The sequence below is a fragment of the Pseudorasbora parva genome, chromosome 23, assembly GCF_024679245.1.
Source record: "Pseudorasbora parva isolate DD20220531a chromosome 23, ASM2467924v1, whole genome shotgun sequence".
NCBI classification, from domain to species: Eukaryota; Metazoa; Chordata; class Actinopteri; order Cypriniformes; family Gobionidae; genus Pseudorasbora; species Pseudorasbora parva.
The window spans coordinates 22,213,784-22,227,380 of record NC_090194.1 but is presented as its reverse complement, the minus strand read 5'-3'; the positions used below and the strand labels follow the sequence as shown (position 1 = coordinate 22,227,380).

Sequence of the window (13,597 nt, the reverse complement as noted above, 5' to 3'; positions counted from 1 at the left end):
ATTTGAAGCACAGAGAGAGCAGTGTTGAAGATGGCCTACATTTAGTTAGGTAGAGACTATGAACATAAATAAATGAATGAACATAATTTTATGAGATTTCTGTTTTGTTTTTTTTAACCAGGAGGGTTTGTGTTCATAGATTGTTACTGTTTATCTCAGTTAAGCAGAAAAAGCACTTTAGTTGCTAGTAATGTTGAAATTAATGTATTTTCAGTGCAGATTTAGAGATGAAGGCATTTTTTTCATTCATCATTTGTCAGACATGGCTACTGGTTGAATTAGATATTTTGTACCAATGCAACTTAAACAGAACAGCCTCAAAATGAGATACATTTAGTAAAAGATTACCTATGTTTGCTTTAACAATATGAAAAGACATGTTTATCTATATGAGAACATATATTTTGTTCAATAAAGACATTTTTTTTTTAATCACTAATTTCTTTAGTCTGGCAAAGACATCAATTCATGTTTTTAGGTATATAATTGTCCGGACCTTGGCCAGTGAGGAAGGTTTATTTACTGGACCCCAAGCAATTTTAGTTGAAGACCCCTGATATAATTGCATCTGCTCTGCCAAATTTGGCTCCTGCCAAACTTTTTGGACATTTCGTTCTGTTTACCATGTTATTTATGAGGAGGAATTGCATAACATGCCAATATTATTGCAGACCATATTTCACTTTTCTTTTTGCAAATATTTTAATCTGCATTTCTGTTGTAATTTTCGTTGGATTTTGTTTGTTTACACTACAGATCAATCTAACGGGTGTTCGTGTAGGCTTTTAATTGTAAGACTTGCTTTGTGAAGTCTTCATGTTATTTATGAAGGCTGTATTGACATTTCTTTTACACAACGGTCTAGTTTCACACACTTTCACGTGTTTCTTCCATCTGCCGACGGTGTCACCATTTCTCATTTCACCCTTTTTTTTTTTGCGTACGCCTGGGTCAGAGCTTGCGGGGCCGCACATTTTCCCGTCAAGTTTGCTTTTTATAAATACCAATTATTACGTAGAGAGCGGTGTACGCCTCCTTTTGTTCGTACGTAACGTTTATAAATGAGGCCCCTGGTGGTTCCAAATTTCATCCATTTTCAGATGATGGAGGCCACTGTGCTCATTGGGACCTTCACTGTTGCAGAAATGTTTCTGTATCCTTCCACAGATCTGTACCTCAATACAATCCTGTCTCGGAGATCTCTGTAGAATTCCTCGGACTTCATGGTTTGTGCTCTGACATGCACTGGTAACCTTATATAGACTAGGGATGGAATGATTTTCACGATAAACCACTAAAATGTAATGATGGTTAATAAAACCTTTAAAATGCAATTATTGTTAAAACCGTGTTTGATTTATCAGGATATTGAAAACTTGTGGTAAATCCTGCCCAGCCAGCATCATTGTGACGAGGCGCACAACGTTGTTTTTTTGTAATGAGAAGAAATGGCAGAAGGCGATGAAGGTGAGGTTTTTATTTATTTTTTAATTTTTATTTTTTAATTTTTATTTTATTTAAGCATTCTAAAAGGAGGTGTGGTCATATTTTGGCTTTTGCAAAAGTTTTTTAAAACTTTTATTTTATTTTATTACTTGATGTGGACACAATGCTAAATTTTGAGAGTGAAGACCACCTTTTAAATGTCGGAATTAATAGCCAAACGCAAGTCACACTCACACTTTCCTACCTTGTGACGATTGACTCTGATAACCATAGTAATGTTTTTCTAATGGCTATTAAAAAAAAAAAACGAAAAAAAAAAAACCCTTCTCTTGGAAAAGTGCAGTTGCTGTTTTTGTTCTTTAAGCCTCTGTGCTCTCTCTCTGGAGCGTGACAGAATGAAGGGCTAGTGATGTGTTAGAACAGCACCTTGAGGTGAGAGACACACCCCTCAGACGTCATCTGGATTAACAACTTAACCATTCACTATCATTTGTTCATAAAAATATATAATAAAATACAAAATAATTGTGAGTGAATGTTGTGACTAATCACAAGCACATCCAAAATTACTTATTAAAATGTTTTTTTTTTTTTTCATGGAGTAATGCCTTTGTTAAAGCAATGACTAAATTGACTAAATCAGGAACGCTTTTTGCAAATGCAGTTGCCTTTTTTTTGTGTGTCTGTGTATACATGTCAAGTTTGTTAAGCCTGTTAGTATCTGCCAAGCACATCACTGCCTAATGTGGAACCAACATTTCTGGTTTTTAACATGACCGTTTCCCAAATACAGCATTTTAGGAGACATGATCCTATGAAGTCTGTTGACTAGAGTCTTTGTGTGACTTGGAGGTCTATAGTGTCTACACCGGGGTTGTCCGTTCCTACTCTTGAGGGCCCTTATCCTGTAAAGCAGGGCTATTCAAATCTTACCCTGGAGGACCAATGCGGTTCAGAGTTTAGCTCCAACCCTGATCAAACACACCTGAACATGCTAATCAATGTCTTTAGGATCATTAGAAAATCACAGGTGGGTGTGTTTGATCAGGGTTGGAGCTAAAGTCTGCAGTGCATTGACCCTCCAGGGTAAGATTTGAATAGCCCTGCTGTAGAGTTCAGCTCAATCCTTGTATAAAGCTCAGTTATACACCTGAACCTGGTAATCAAGGTTTTACTAAGCATATTAAACTAAAAAAATTACAGATCATAAGATGGTTATAGTCAGACATTTTACTTTTTAAATTCATGTTCCTGGTCTTATTGTCAATGGTCATCTGTCATATCAGATTTTGCAGTTACAACTTTTTTTTTCACCTGACATTACACAATTTAAGACATTTCAATTTATTCATGCTTGTTTTGTTTTTCATCGAATATGCAATTCATATTGTTTTGTATTAGAGCTGGATGAGTAATTGCTAAAAGATCACGATCACAATTAAAGCACACTTAAGGCGGGCGTACACTGTGCGAATTCGGACACTCGGAAGGTCGTGAGATATTGCAGACGCTACGAGTCATTTAATTTGATCATCGCATCAAATCAGCTGGTACACGGCACGACTGTTTGCACCGCGAGCCGGCCGCGATCACACCAGTTTTCATCGGAGCTTTCAATGTTGCTGCTATAGCTTCAGATACAAAAAATAAAGAAAAAAGGCGTGAAAATGATTTTTTGAAAAGCAGTGAAAAGCCATTCCTTTTAACCGAAACAACCAGAGGGAGAGAGAAGAGTGCACGTGAGAGAGAGAAAGTGTGTGTGTGTGTGTGTGTGTGTGTGTGTGTGTGTGTGGGTGTGAACGCAGTAACGTTATGTGGCAGCCACTGAGCTAATAATAGTCATAGATTGTGCGTATGTGACGTGCTTGTGCATGATTTGGCAATAGGGGACAGCCATATGCTGGTAAAAATCGGGCCGACTCCCCGAACTTTTTAAACATGTTTAAAAATGATCGTAAGGTCGGGAGGTGCTCTTAACGTGCTCGGCTCGTCTCGTATTTCCTCTCACACGGTGCGAGCCGCGACCATACGAGCATCCACGATGTCCACGCGATTTCCCCCTGTTTTGTACTAGGCCTAAACGATTTTGAAAAGAATCTAATTGCAAAAATATTTTGTAATACCCCCCCCCCTTTTTTTTTAAATATGCAATTTTATTTACGCTCTTTATCTTCTGTATTATTCAAAGATGAACAATATATCATTATATAGTAATGGTGGGACTCTTAAGGCACCTCACGATCCAAACTTTTTAAATATATAAACATAAAGTCTAGTAAATAATAATAAGGAACAAAAAACATATCACATGCAATGAACACTACAGAGTGCTTTCAGTATCTGAATGTTTTCCATTCAATAGCTGTGAGTGATTTTCTCATCTTTACTGTGGTTTGATTTATTAATGGATATCATAGACAGCGGGAGATTCACACTAATGCACAGATCTCTTTGTGGTTACAAAAGCGTGTTTTTTTCATATTCATATTTTTTCTTTTTTTGTCAGAACCTCTAGTAAGCATGTTTTTTTTGTTTAGTTGTCTATTCAGAATCGAGGGAGAATCGTGATCCCCGTTTTAAACAAGATTATAATAATTATAATTTATCCAGAATCATGCAGCTCCACTGTGTGAAAGGTAGTTGAGTGGGACTGTTGTCTTGGAGGACAGGGCTTGTGTGTGTGTGTGTGTGTGTGTGTGTGTGTGTGTGTATGTGGTCTAGTCTTTCACGTGCCCCTCGCTGATTCATGACAAGCTGTTGAAAAGCTCTAAAGCTCAAACAAAGCAGCGTTTTCATTTCCTTCCCGTATCCCCCTCTAAAACCCTGTGCCGCTGCTGCTGAACTCATGCTGGATGCGGTGCTCATGTTAACGGATGGGTCAAGTGATGCTCTGGTGCCCTTGCCACATGCCACGGGTACCACGCAGATGTATAATTGATACGTACTTTCTGTTTAGTCTCATTCCATAGACATGATTTTTTTATGTTCATGAAATGTTCAAGAAATAGTTAAAGGCTCTATCTGAATACTGCTGAGCTTCAAGGTATATTTTATCAATATATTCCTCATTTTGCCTTTTATTGAAACGTATACTCCGTTTACAGAGAGACAGAGAGAGACAGAGAGAGACAGAGAGAGACAGAGAGAGACAGAGAGAGACAGAGAGAGACAGAGAGAGACAGAGAGAGACAGAGAGAGACAGAGAGAGACAGAGAGAGACAGAGAGAGACAGAGAGAGACAGAGAGAGACAGAGAGAGACAGAGAGAGACAGAGAACAGTTCTCAGTATATATGTCTGTCTGTTTAATGTCATTAGTCCTCTAAAGTAAAAATGTTAGCATGGCAGTGGACCTTTTTCCCCTGTGTCCAGTTCATCTGCCTTGTTGATATATTGTTTGACCACTTTTCCTTCCCACATTTACTGCTAGGGGTGTTTAATTTTAATTTCTAGAGCAGACTGTATCCGCTGTTTTCAGTTCGTTTTCTGAACTTGTGCCAAGCTCACGCTGTACGATTTCCAGACTCATCAGATCACTGTTTTTATGGTAGCATTCAGTTGCTGCCGTGTTCACGCTGTGCGATGGTTCGATGAAAAGGGGTTACATTGCGTGACTTTCCAAAAATAAGAATCAAAGACGACTCTCTTTGGCTATAAAACATTGTTTTGCAGACCAGACACATGAGAATCGATAAGGAAATAATGCAAGGTCACACTTGTGAGACCAGAGTTCTAGCATGAGACTGGAATTGTTTGCTGACTCATCAGAGATTCTCTCAGATTGCATCTTTGATAATTCACACTGCATGATTGTCATTTGCGTAAACAAGGTTTATTTGCCTCCTTTCAGGCATTTATCAGATTTGTGTTGTTGTTGTTGTTGTTGTTGTTGTTGTTTTTTTTTTTTTTGGAAACCTGTCGGTGAGCTAAAATCAAGCCTAAAATTTTGCCATTACTAGTGTAGAATAACATTTTCTTACTATGCACCCCCCCCAGTTTTATTCATCAAGGGTTAAAGATTGTGCTGATTTATATGTGGATGGGGAAAAATAGTATAGTGCTGCCAAGTCATTAAATGTTTAATACTGTATGTCCTGAAGCTATCGCCCATCAATAATCACCGCTCAATGTCACCCGTATGAATCCCTTCAACACTCACTCATTTGGTCAAGGACAAGAAAGAGGACGCAAGCTTCACGTGCCCTTCCAGCAGGAATGAATATCCCAAATAAATGTGCTGGTGTGGAGTGAAGAGAGAGACCTGGACCCCACATTTGATCATCTCTCATATCTTCAGCGATGATAAATTCTCTCTGTACTTTTGTCCTCGGCGCGATATGCTTCTGATGGACCTCATCTAACGGATGTCAATACGGCCCCCGGCTCCTGCAATTGCATCGAACTGCTGCTTTTTCCACATAGTCAAAACTAAAGCTTTGTCTACTGGGACAGGATGTTGTAAACTTCACATATTGTCATGTAAAGCCCCCCACCCCCCACCCCCCCTTTGGACATCCAGACAGGGTCATTTATGTCCCAGGAGCAGTAATGGGGCAGCTGCCTTCGTCATGGCATTGTTTCTGTGGAGGAGGGACACTTCCTGTGTTTGACCTTTCACAAACACAAGGTTAACTGTGCTGCTGTGAATGTTATGTTGTATCAAATCTTTAAAGTCATGAGTATTTTTTTTATTTTTACAGTTCATTTGCATTTGTGCAACTTTTACATAAAAAACATCTTCCTAAAGACTACAGCATTATGAACCTCTATCACATGAAATTTTCTTAGCATTACCAAAATCTTACCATACTTTCAAATATTTTGATCTCCTTTTTTAATGAAAGTAACTTGATATTGGTCAGATAGGGGGTCTTCAACTTTGCTCCTGGAAAGTTCAGCTCCATCTGTAATCAAAAGTGTTCAGGGTTACTTAAAATCAGGAGCAGGGTTGAGTCAGCAGGTAGCTCTTCTGGAGCTGGGTTAGAGACCTTTTGAATGATGAGTGAGTTTTCTGCTGTTGGTGATGATTGGTCTTTTTATTAGTTTGCTATAGGCCTATCTGCTGCCTGTAGAGACTCGTATTACAGGCTGGAATCATTCAGTGGAAGTCCCTAGACTCCCTACTATTTAAACCACTGTTTACCCGATAAACCAGTGCTTTAGTAGAATCACCCTCTGTGACATGATCTTATCTTTTTAGTGTTGATATTTAAAGATGACCAGGTTGTCAGTGCCATTTAAGATTAATAAATGCTATAGAAGTATTTCTCAGGCAAAATGCTGCACATAGTTCTTTGTAAATTTCAAATATATTTTGCCAGATAATAAAACTACATTTGAAATATAAAACTAGTGCTGCCAATAGATACATAAAAAAAAATGTAGAAACCACTAAAATAATATTTTAAATATGTTATGCCATTCATTTATGAATGAATGTCAGTATCACTAATACTAATACTAATACTGCTACTGGTGTTTTTCCTAAAGATTAATAATAGATATAGATATTTAGCATTACAGTATAATTGAAAGCTATCAATTTTAACATTATTAGGCTTTTAAAAAATATATATATAATCAATATACAGAAATTGAATAGTCTTAACTGCATGATTTATAAATTAAATACAGATTATTTTTATTAAAGCTACAATTTTTGTCTGTTGCCTTTGTTTAACATTATTGGCAGACAAAACTTAAACTATTTTTTTTTAGGCTGCTGTAACTTTAAGATCTGCCACTGCCAAACATGACGCAGATCTGACGTGCTGTTACGCACATTCTCATTTTCTCATAGCTCTAAAGGGTTCATAAAACACAGTGTCTGCCAATCTCATGGTAATTTTGAGTATTTATAGAGTAGTATTGCATCCTTCATGTCACAGTCTTTAGTTTGATCATATTTATAAAAGACAATGTTAAAAAAGTGTGTTTAGATTGCACACTTTCAGAACTCTCCTGCTCTGGAAAAACAAACTGCATCCACTGTTTCCTTAATGCTGGGTTCTCTGGGAAGCCGAACAACATTTTCCCTCACAACCATAAACACTCTTCTTTAGTGACATTGTTGATTTTTGGCTCCTGTAACCCGATCAAAGTTCATTGATGACAATAGCACACTCAGCCATTGCTAATTTTGACAATAATCCCAAGAAGTCCCTCCATGGGGACACTGTGGCTCTTGAACTCACTCATAGCTGTGAGTGGGGCTGCAAATACACCAGTCAGTGTGGTTGGGCCTGTTCATATCTTTTTACATGCAAACAGGTAAATTAAGCTTTTCACTGAGCTGATTATTAAGTCTTCAAAAGTCAAAATGCCACAGCTCTGATTTGAAAGTCAAAGTTTTGCTTGCCCTCACAATGTTTGCTACTGTGTGCACTGGTGTGAGCATGAAGCTCAACTTCCATAAGAATTAACTGAAAACGCTCGCTCTGCTTTGCGCCAGTGTGCATGCACGTAACGCTATTTACAACTTGCTCGCTACCATCATGCCTGTAAAATGAGGTCACAATACAGTGTCAGCATCCCAACTATTCAATATGTGTATTCGTTTAACTCAACTGACTTGAATCATCACATTTTAATAGGTTTTCAGCCAGCTCTAAGTGAATCGTTACATCCATGTCAAGTCAACTTGATTTATACAGCCCTTTTTTGCAATGCTGATTGTTTCAAAGCAGCTTCAGTGTTAACAGGAAAATAACAACATTTTGATTTGACTGTACAGGCGATCTGGAGAAAACAGTGATGTCATCCAACTCATTTCAATTGTCGTTTATAGTGATAATGTGGGCAGGTCAGTAATTTAGTTTAGTAATTAAATTGTTTTGGATATTTAGTTGAAATTTAGTGTCCCCGACTAAGTAAGCCAAGCCAAAGGTGACAGGTTGCATAATGAAGAAAAATAAACCTTGGGAGAAACCAGAGTCGGGGTGCCAGTTCTCATTTTGCCAATAAAAAACAGTGTATGAGGATTATTCTGGCAACCTTTCAAGTCCGAAGTCATATTACATGACTTCATACTAGATATGAATAGTCGAAAGGTCGGAGGCATCACGCCGGAGACGGGTTTATTGAGGATGCCATGTTGATGAGGCAATTTCAGAGGGGAGGTTAATTGACACGGTCTCTGCAGACATTTCAGGGATGCGTTGGTCCTGTTCATGTTGTGAAGTGTTACTTATGCAATTTACATTATAGCTAAACACCTATAATGTTTTAATGGATATATATTAATATTTATGCATTTCATTTAAAAGTTCAGTATATTTTCATGCATCAATCATTTCTTTTTCTTATATTATTTAAAGATGGATAGAAAGAAAGAAAGAGAAAGATAGAAAGAAAGAGAGAAAGAAAGAAAACATGCTGTTTAATTTTGCCACAAATTTTGTTCACATAAGACTAGTGTGAAAGAATCATACACTGATCTGTGTAAAGTTATAATCGCTGAAATTGTTTTGGCAATCAAATGAATATAAATACAATAATGAATACAAATAAAACAATTGTGTTTATCTTTTAATCATATGAAATGAAACCCCATGTGAACCTAGCATCCTTGGCATTATACACCAGAAAGGGACCTGATGGACATGCAGCAAACTCACCCACATAAATTACAGTAATACAATTTAATTTATAAATTGAATTAAAGTAAGGTATCTCTCCAGGAGCAGGGTTTAAGGGTCTAGGGTCTAGCAATTGATTAATCAATTTATGCATGTTATTCTATAGAAAAGTCTAATGTCTAATTTTTTTTATTAATGCTTGTATATATCTTTTGATTGCAGGAGCCTTTTGAGGATGGGTTTGCCAACGGTGAAGATTTGACCCCTGCTGAGGAAGCCGCAGCTAAAGAGGCATCAGAGTCTAAAGGCGTGGTGAAATTTGGATGGATCAAAGGAGTGCTGGTAAGAACTTGCCTTAAGATGAGCTAACAAGTCAAACACAATACAGCAGAAGTCAGTAGAGTTGTTGATGTATGATACTTTGTATGTAGAGTGTCATTTGACTTGTTATTTATGGCAGCCACTCAAAATCAAAGAAAGGAATGTTGATGAGTGAGATTTTTCAGCGGTGGGCGATAATTGGTCTTTTGTGAGTTTGCTAGATCTGCTACCTGTAGAAACTCATATTAGAGGCTGAATGTTAAATTGTCATGCTTTTGTAATGTTTACTATGCTAATGCTCTCAACAAGCTGTGACTTTGCTCGGTACAGACTCTGACAGAAGAGTGGGGGGAGGGGGTGGTCGTGAATTTGAATCCAGTAAAAGCTTTGTTTCACAGATCAGCTCTGCTTCTTGTCTCTTGGTGAATATTTTGACAGGTCTTCCTCGTCCTTGAAACTGTCCTCATTTTCACCTTCCCAGTCTTAACATTTTACACCAAACAGCTTCTCATAGTGTCTACAAGTGAAAATTCATTTTCATCCAAAGTGTCTTTCAAATCACGGCAGGAATTCATTCAGTGTTTGAAAACTGTGTGTTTAGAGGACTGCTCCGGGTTCTCTGTCGACAGCCTTTGTTGTGTAATGTCTGTTACCTCAGAAACAAATTAATTAGTCTGTCAATTAAAAAAGATAAGAAAACGATCACTTAGTGATAGAACATTTGATGGGGAAATTTAAAGAACATTAAAAGTATATGATGATTAGTATCGCCACAAAACTTCAACAATGTTCCCTTAAGACTAGTGTGAAAAAAATCATATACACTGTGATACACTATATTCTTGTGATACAATAGAAAGGGACATATGTAAATGGAGCAAACTCACCCAAAGGAATTATTACAGTACCTTGAAATAAATAAATTAAATACAAGTTAAATAAAAATTTTATTTAGCCCCAGGGTATTTGTAACTTGTGTTTGGAAAATCGTATATTTTGCTTGTTTACCCTAGCTAGACTACAGTTTTCCATAGCAAACCAAAATATCCCCTATCCTCGGTATCCTCAAGAAACCGTAGCTAAAGTAAGCAGGTAATTGAAAACAACTTGCAATTTCACTGTATCACTTTTCACGACACATACTAATCGCCCCTTCACCATTAGCGTGTGTGGGTGCATGGTGAGCTCAAACCAAACTAAAGTTGGCGATGCAGGAGCTGCGCGCGCTATTGTGCTTTCATATTTGCTGCGTTTGCAGTGCGCAACTGATCCGCGGCTGTATACCACAAACACAGCTTTTATTCATTATTTTTTTATTTCAAATTTAAAAGTTGTTAGGCTATTGGACATGGCTTGTCATTATTGCAATTCACTCTTTCATAGATGACACGTTTAAAAGCACCATTATAAACAACGTTTTATTCAATTCCTTTATTCCAATTCCTTTATATTTATATAGCTTTTAGATGTATATTTTAAGTTTACGCTATGCAAGTGGCAAAACATTTAAACATGTCATAGTCAAATGATAAAAATCACACATTACAATAGACAAAAAAATATTTTATTTCGTAAATCTTTTTTTTTTTTTTCAAGAAACCCAGCAGGTCATAAAGAACTTAGTTTTTTCTCCTCCAAAAAGAAAGGAGGAAAGACGAGTGCTATCCATTATGCCTTCTTATTTAGCTAAATGGTACTGAAAAAATGCGCACCGCATACGCACTGCAAACGGAGTGTGTGAAAAGGGCACTTGCAGCAATGCTCCGGTTTTAATGCTTTGAAAGCTGCCACAGTTACAACGAGACTGTGTGGTGCATCATCAATCAATCAATTTTATTTAAATAGCGCTTTTACAATGATGATTGTTTCAAAGCAGCTTCAGTGTTAAACAGGACAAAATCTGATTTGGATAGTTTATAGAATTAAATATGACCTAATTAATACATTTAATTTGTTTATTTAGTTGAATAACTTGGATCATCACAATGACTCTTTTTACTTCTGATTTTTCGGCTATTTTTGGTTGCTGGATATATATATAATTTGTTGCGTCTAAATATGAATTAGGATACGGTTATTGTTCATTATCATTTAGGGGGCTTAGGAATATTTGGGGGTAGCTTCAGCCCCACTAAAATAGGCCTAACGACGTCCCTGGGACCACCTAATATAAATATAAACTGGGGCCAGATACTTTAGATCAGTGGTTCCCAAACCTGTCCTGGAGGACCACCAGCCCTGCACATTTTGTATGTATCCCTCATCTAACACACCTGATTCAACTCATGTGCTCATTAGTAGAGACTACAAGACCTGAAATGGGTGTGTCAGATATTGGGAGACATACAAAATGTGCAGGGCTGGTGGTCCTCCAGGACAGGTTTGGGAACCACTGCTTTAGATGTTTTACAAATAAAACAAGCCACTTTAAAATAGAATCTTTGCATTTAAAGTCGCTGGAGGTCTGTGAATGTTTATTTCTCTTGCAAGAAGACTTCTGTTACTGTAACAGTGATCACTCCCTTCTGTTGTAATAGACATGCTGTCGATAGACCTTAACCCGCAGAATTCCTTCAAACATGGATGGGTTCCTGAGGTCATTGGTCCCAGTGAATGTCATGGCCGGTCCGTGGCGAAGTTTGAGAAACGGCTTTGGTCGTTGATGTTTTTGTCAGCATGAGTCTAAACTGCATCCTTCCTCTGTGCAGGTGCGCTGCATGTTAAACATATGGGGTGTGATGCTCTTCATTCGAATGACATGGATCGTGGGCCAGGCTGGAATTGGTAGGTTTGACTTTGGTTGGCCGTGTGAATTAGCACTTCAATTCACAAGCAAACTCTTGTGTTTTCCATCAAGCTGCAGTCATTTCTCATGCACACGCTGAATGTTGCTGTGAGGCGCTATGAGCGGTCTGGTGTCATTTACTGGCACCACACTAAAGAACACAACAAATGTACTGCATATGAAGCTGGGTGCAAACGGCTAGTGTTTAGTGCTGTCTTTGATTTAAAGATGGGTTGGTAGAGATGTTTACTGTCATTTCACATTTTTATTTCCACAGCATATTCCTGCGTTATTGTTATTATGGCAACTGTTGTGACCACCATCACGGGCTGCTCGACTTCTGCGATCGCAACCAACGGCTTTGTGCGAGGAGGTAATAAAACATTAAATGTGCATCAAGACAGCACCTATGTAAATCAAAGATAATTGCTGCATCACAGAGACCCTTTGAATGGTAATTATGATATAATATAATTTAAATGTGTATATGTAACTTTCACTTGTTGCCACCTACTGGTTTAACAATGTAATGATACAATCATTATTTGTAGTGCCAAGTTACTTTCGATGTGATTTTATTCTAATGTTCATTATGCAAATTGATCAACATATGCAAAGTAGCATCTGGCAGTTTTTGTATTCTGGGGACCCATACTTCACATTTCTGCAGTAAAACTTTGGTGTACTAAACATTTCCAGGTTCACCTAGTTGGCTACTAGACTACTATTTTGATAACTACTGTAGACATCAGTGTTTATATCTGAACTATAAACTTATCCCAGTACTTTTTGTCATAATTTGAATGTTTTTTAGTACCTATATTGTACATGAGATCTGCTTTCACTGGATCAGTGGCAACGCAAACAGATCTGACTGTTCCGGTATGATTTTGTCAAAGCTTTATTAAACAGACAAGGGCATATCATTATCATTTAGGAATGAGATTTTCAATAAGAGATAGCTATGATTGTAACAGGTAGGGAGGGAACTATGCGGAAAACAGCCAAAATTGCCGAATCCAGCCATGTAAACAGAATTTATTGTATAAAGGAATTTCATGGAATTTGTAAAATCTTGGAAGAATAAATCAAAAATAGGTTAAGTACACTTAAATCATATCATGATGTAGACCTAGTGTCTGTTTTGAATATGAATTCTACCTGCATACGTCTCTGTCGCACGCACGCACGCACGCACGCAAGCACATATTTTGGTAAAAAAAAATGTAATGGTATTTTAGTACAAAGAAATATGGCTTTCATAGGTCCCTAAACGGGCAGTTCATAACCTGGTGACGACTTTTAAACGTCTCTATTTTTTGGTGTCAGTGTCACTAATTGGATAAACACAGCACACAATGATCTAGCATTGCTGTGGAGCAGGGTTTCATAACCCCAGGTAAAAAGCGTCCCTAACCCTGCTTCTAAATTAGCGGTGTTTAGAACAATGATAACTTTGGGTTAGGTGCA

General features: G+C 37.6%; 1 protein-coding gene across 3 annotated transcripts in view; it reads left to right on the top strand.

Moving 5' to 3' along the window:
* The window catches only part of slc12a2 (solute carrier family 12 member 2), an 86,323-nt gene that overhangs the window by 22,121 nt on the left and 50,605 nt on the right, over positions 1-13,597 (top strand). For 2 of the 3 annotated variants that reach the window (XM_067433681.1, XM_067433680.1), the window contains exons 2-4: positions 9,244-9,363; positions 12,051-12,126; positions 12,405-12,500. In XM_067433681.1, the coding sequence (XP_067289782.1) occupies positions 9,244-9,363; positions 12,051-12,126; positions 12,405-12,500 (292 nt within the window). The remainder of the gene's footprint in view (positions 1-9,243; positions 9,364-12,050; positions 12,127-12,404; positions 12,501-13,597) is intronic. The other variant, XM_067433682.1, reaches the window with a different exon arrangement.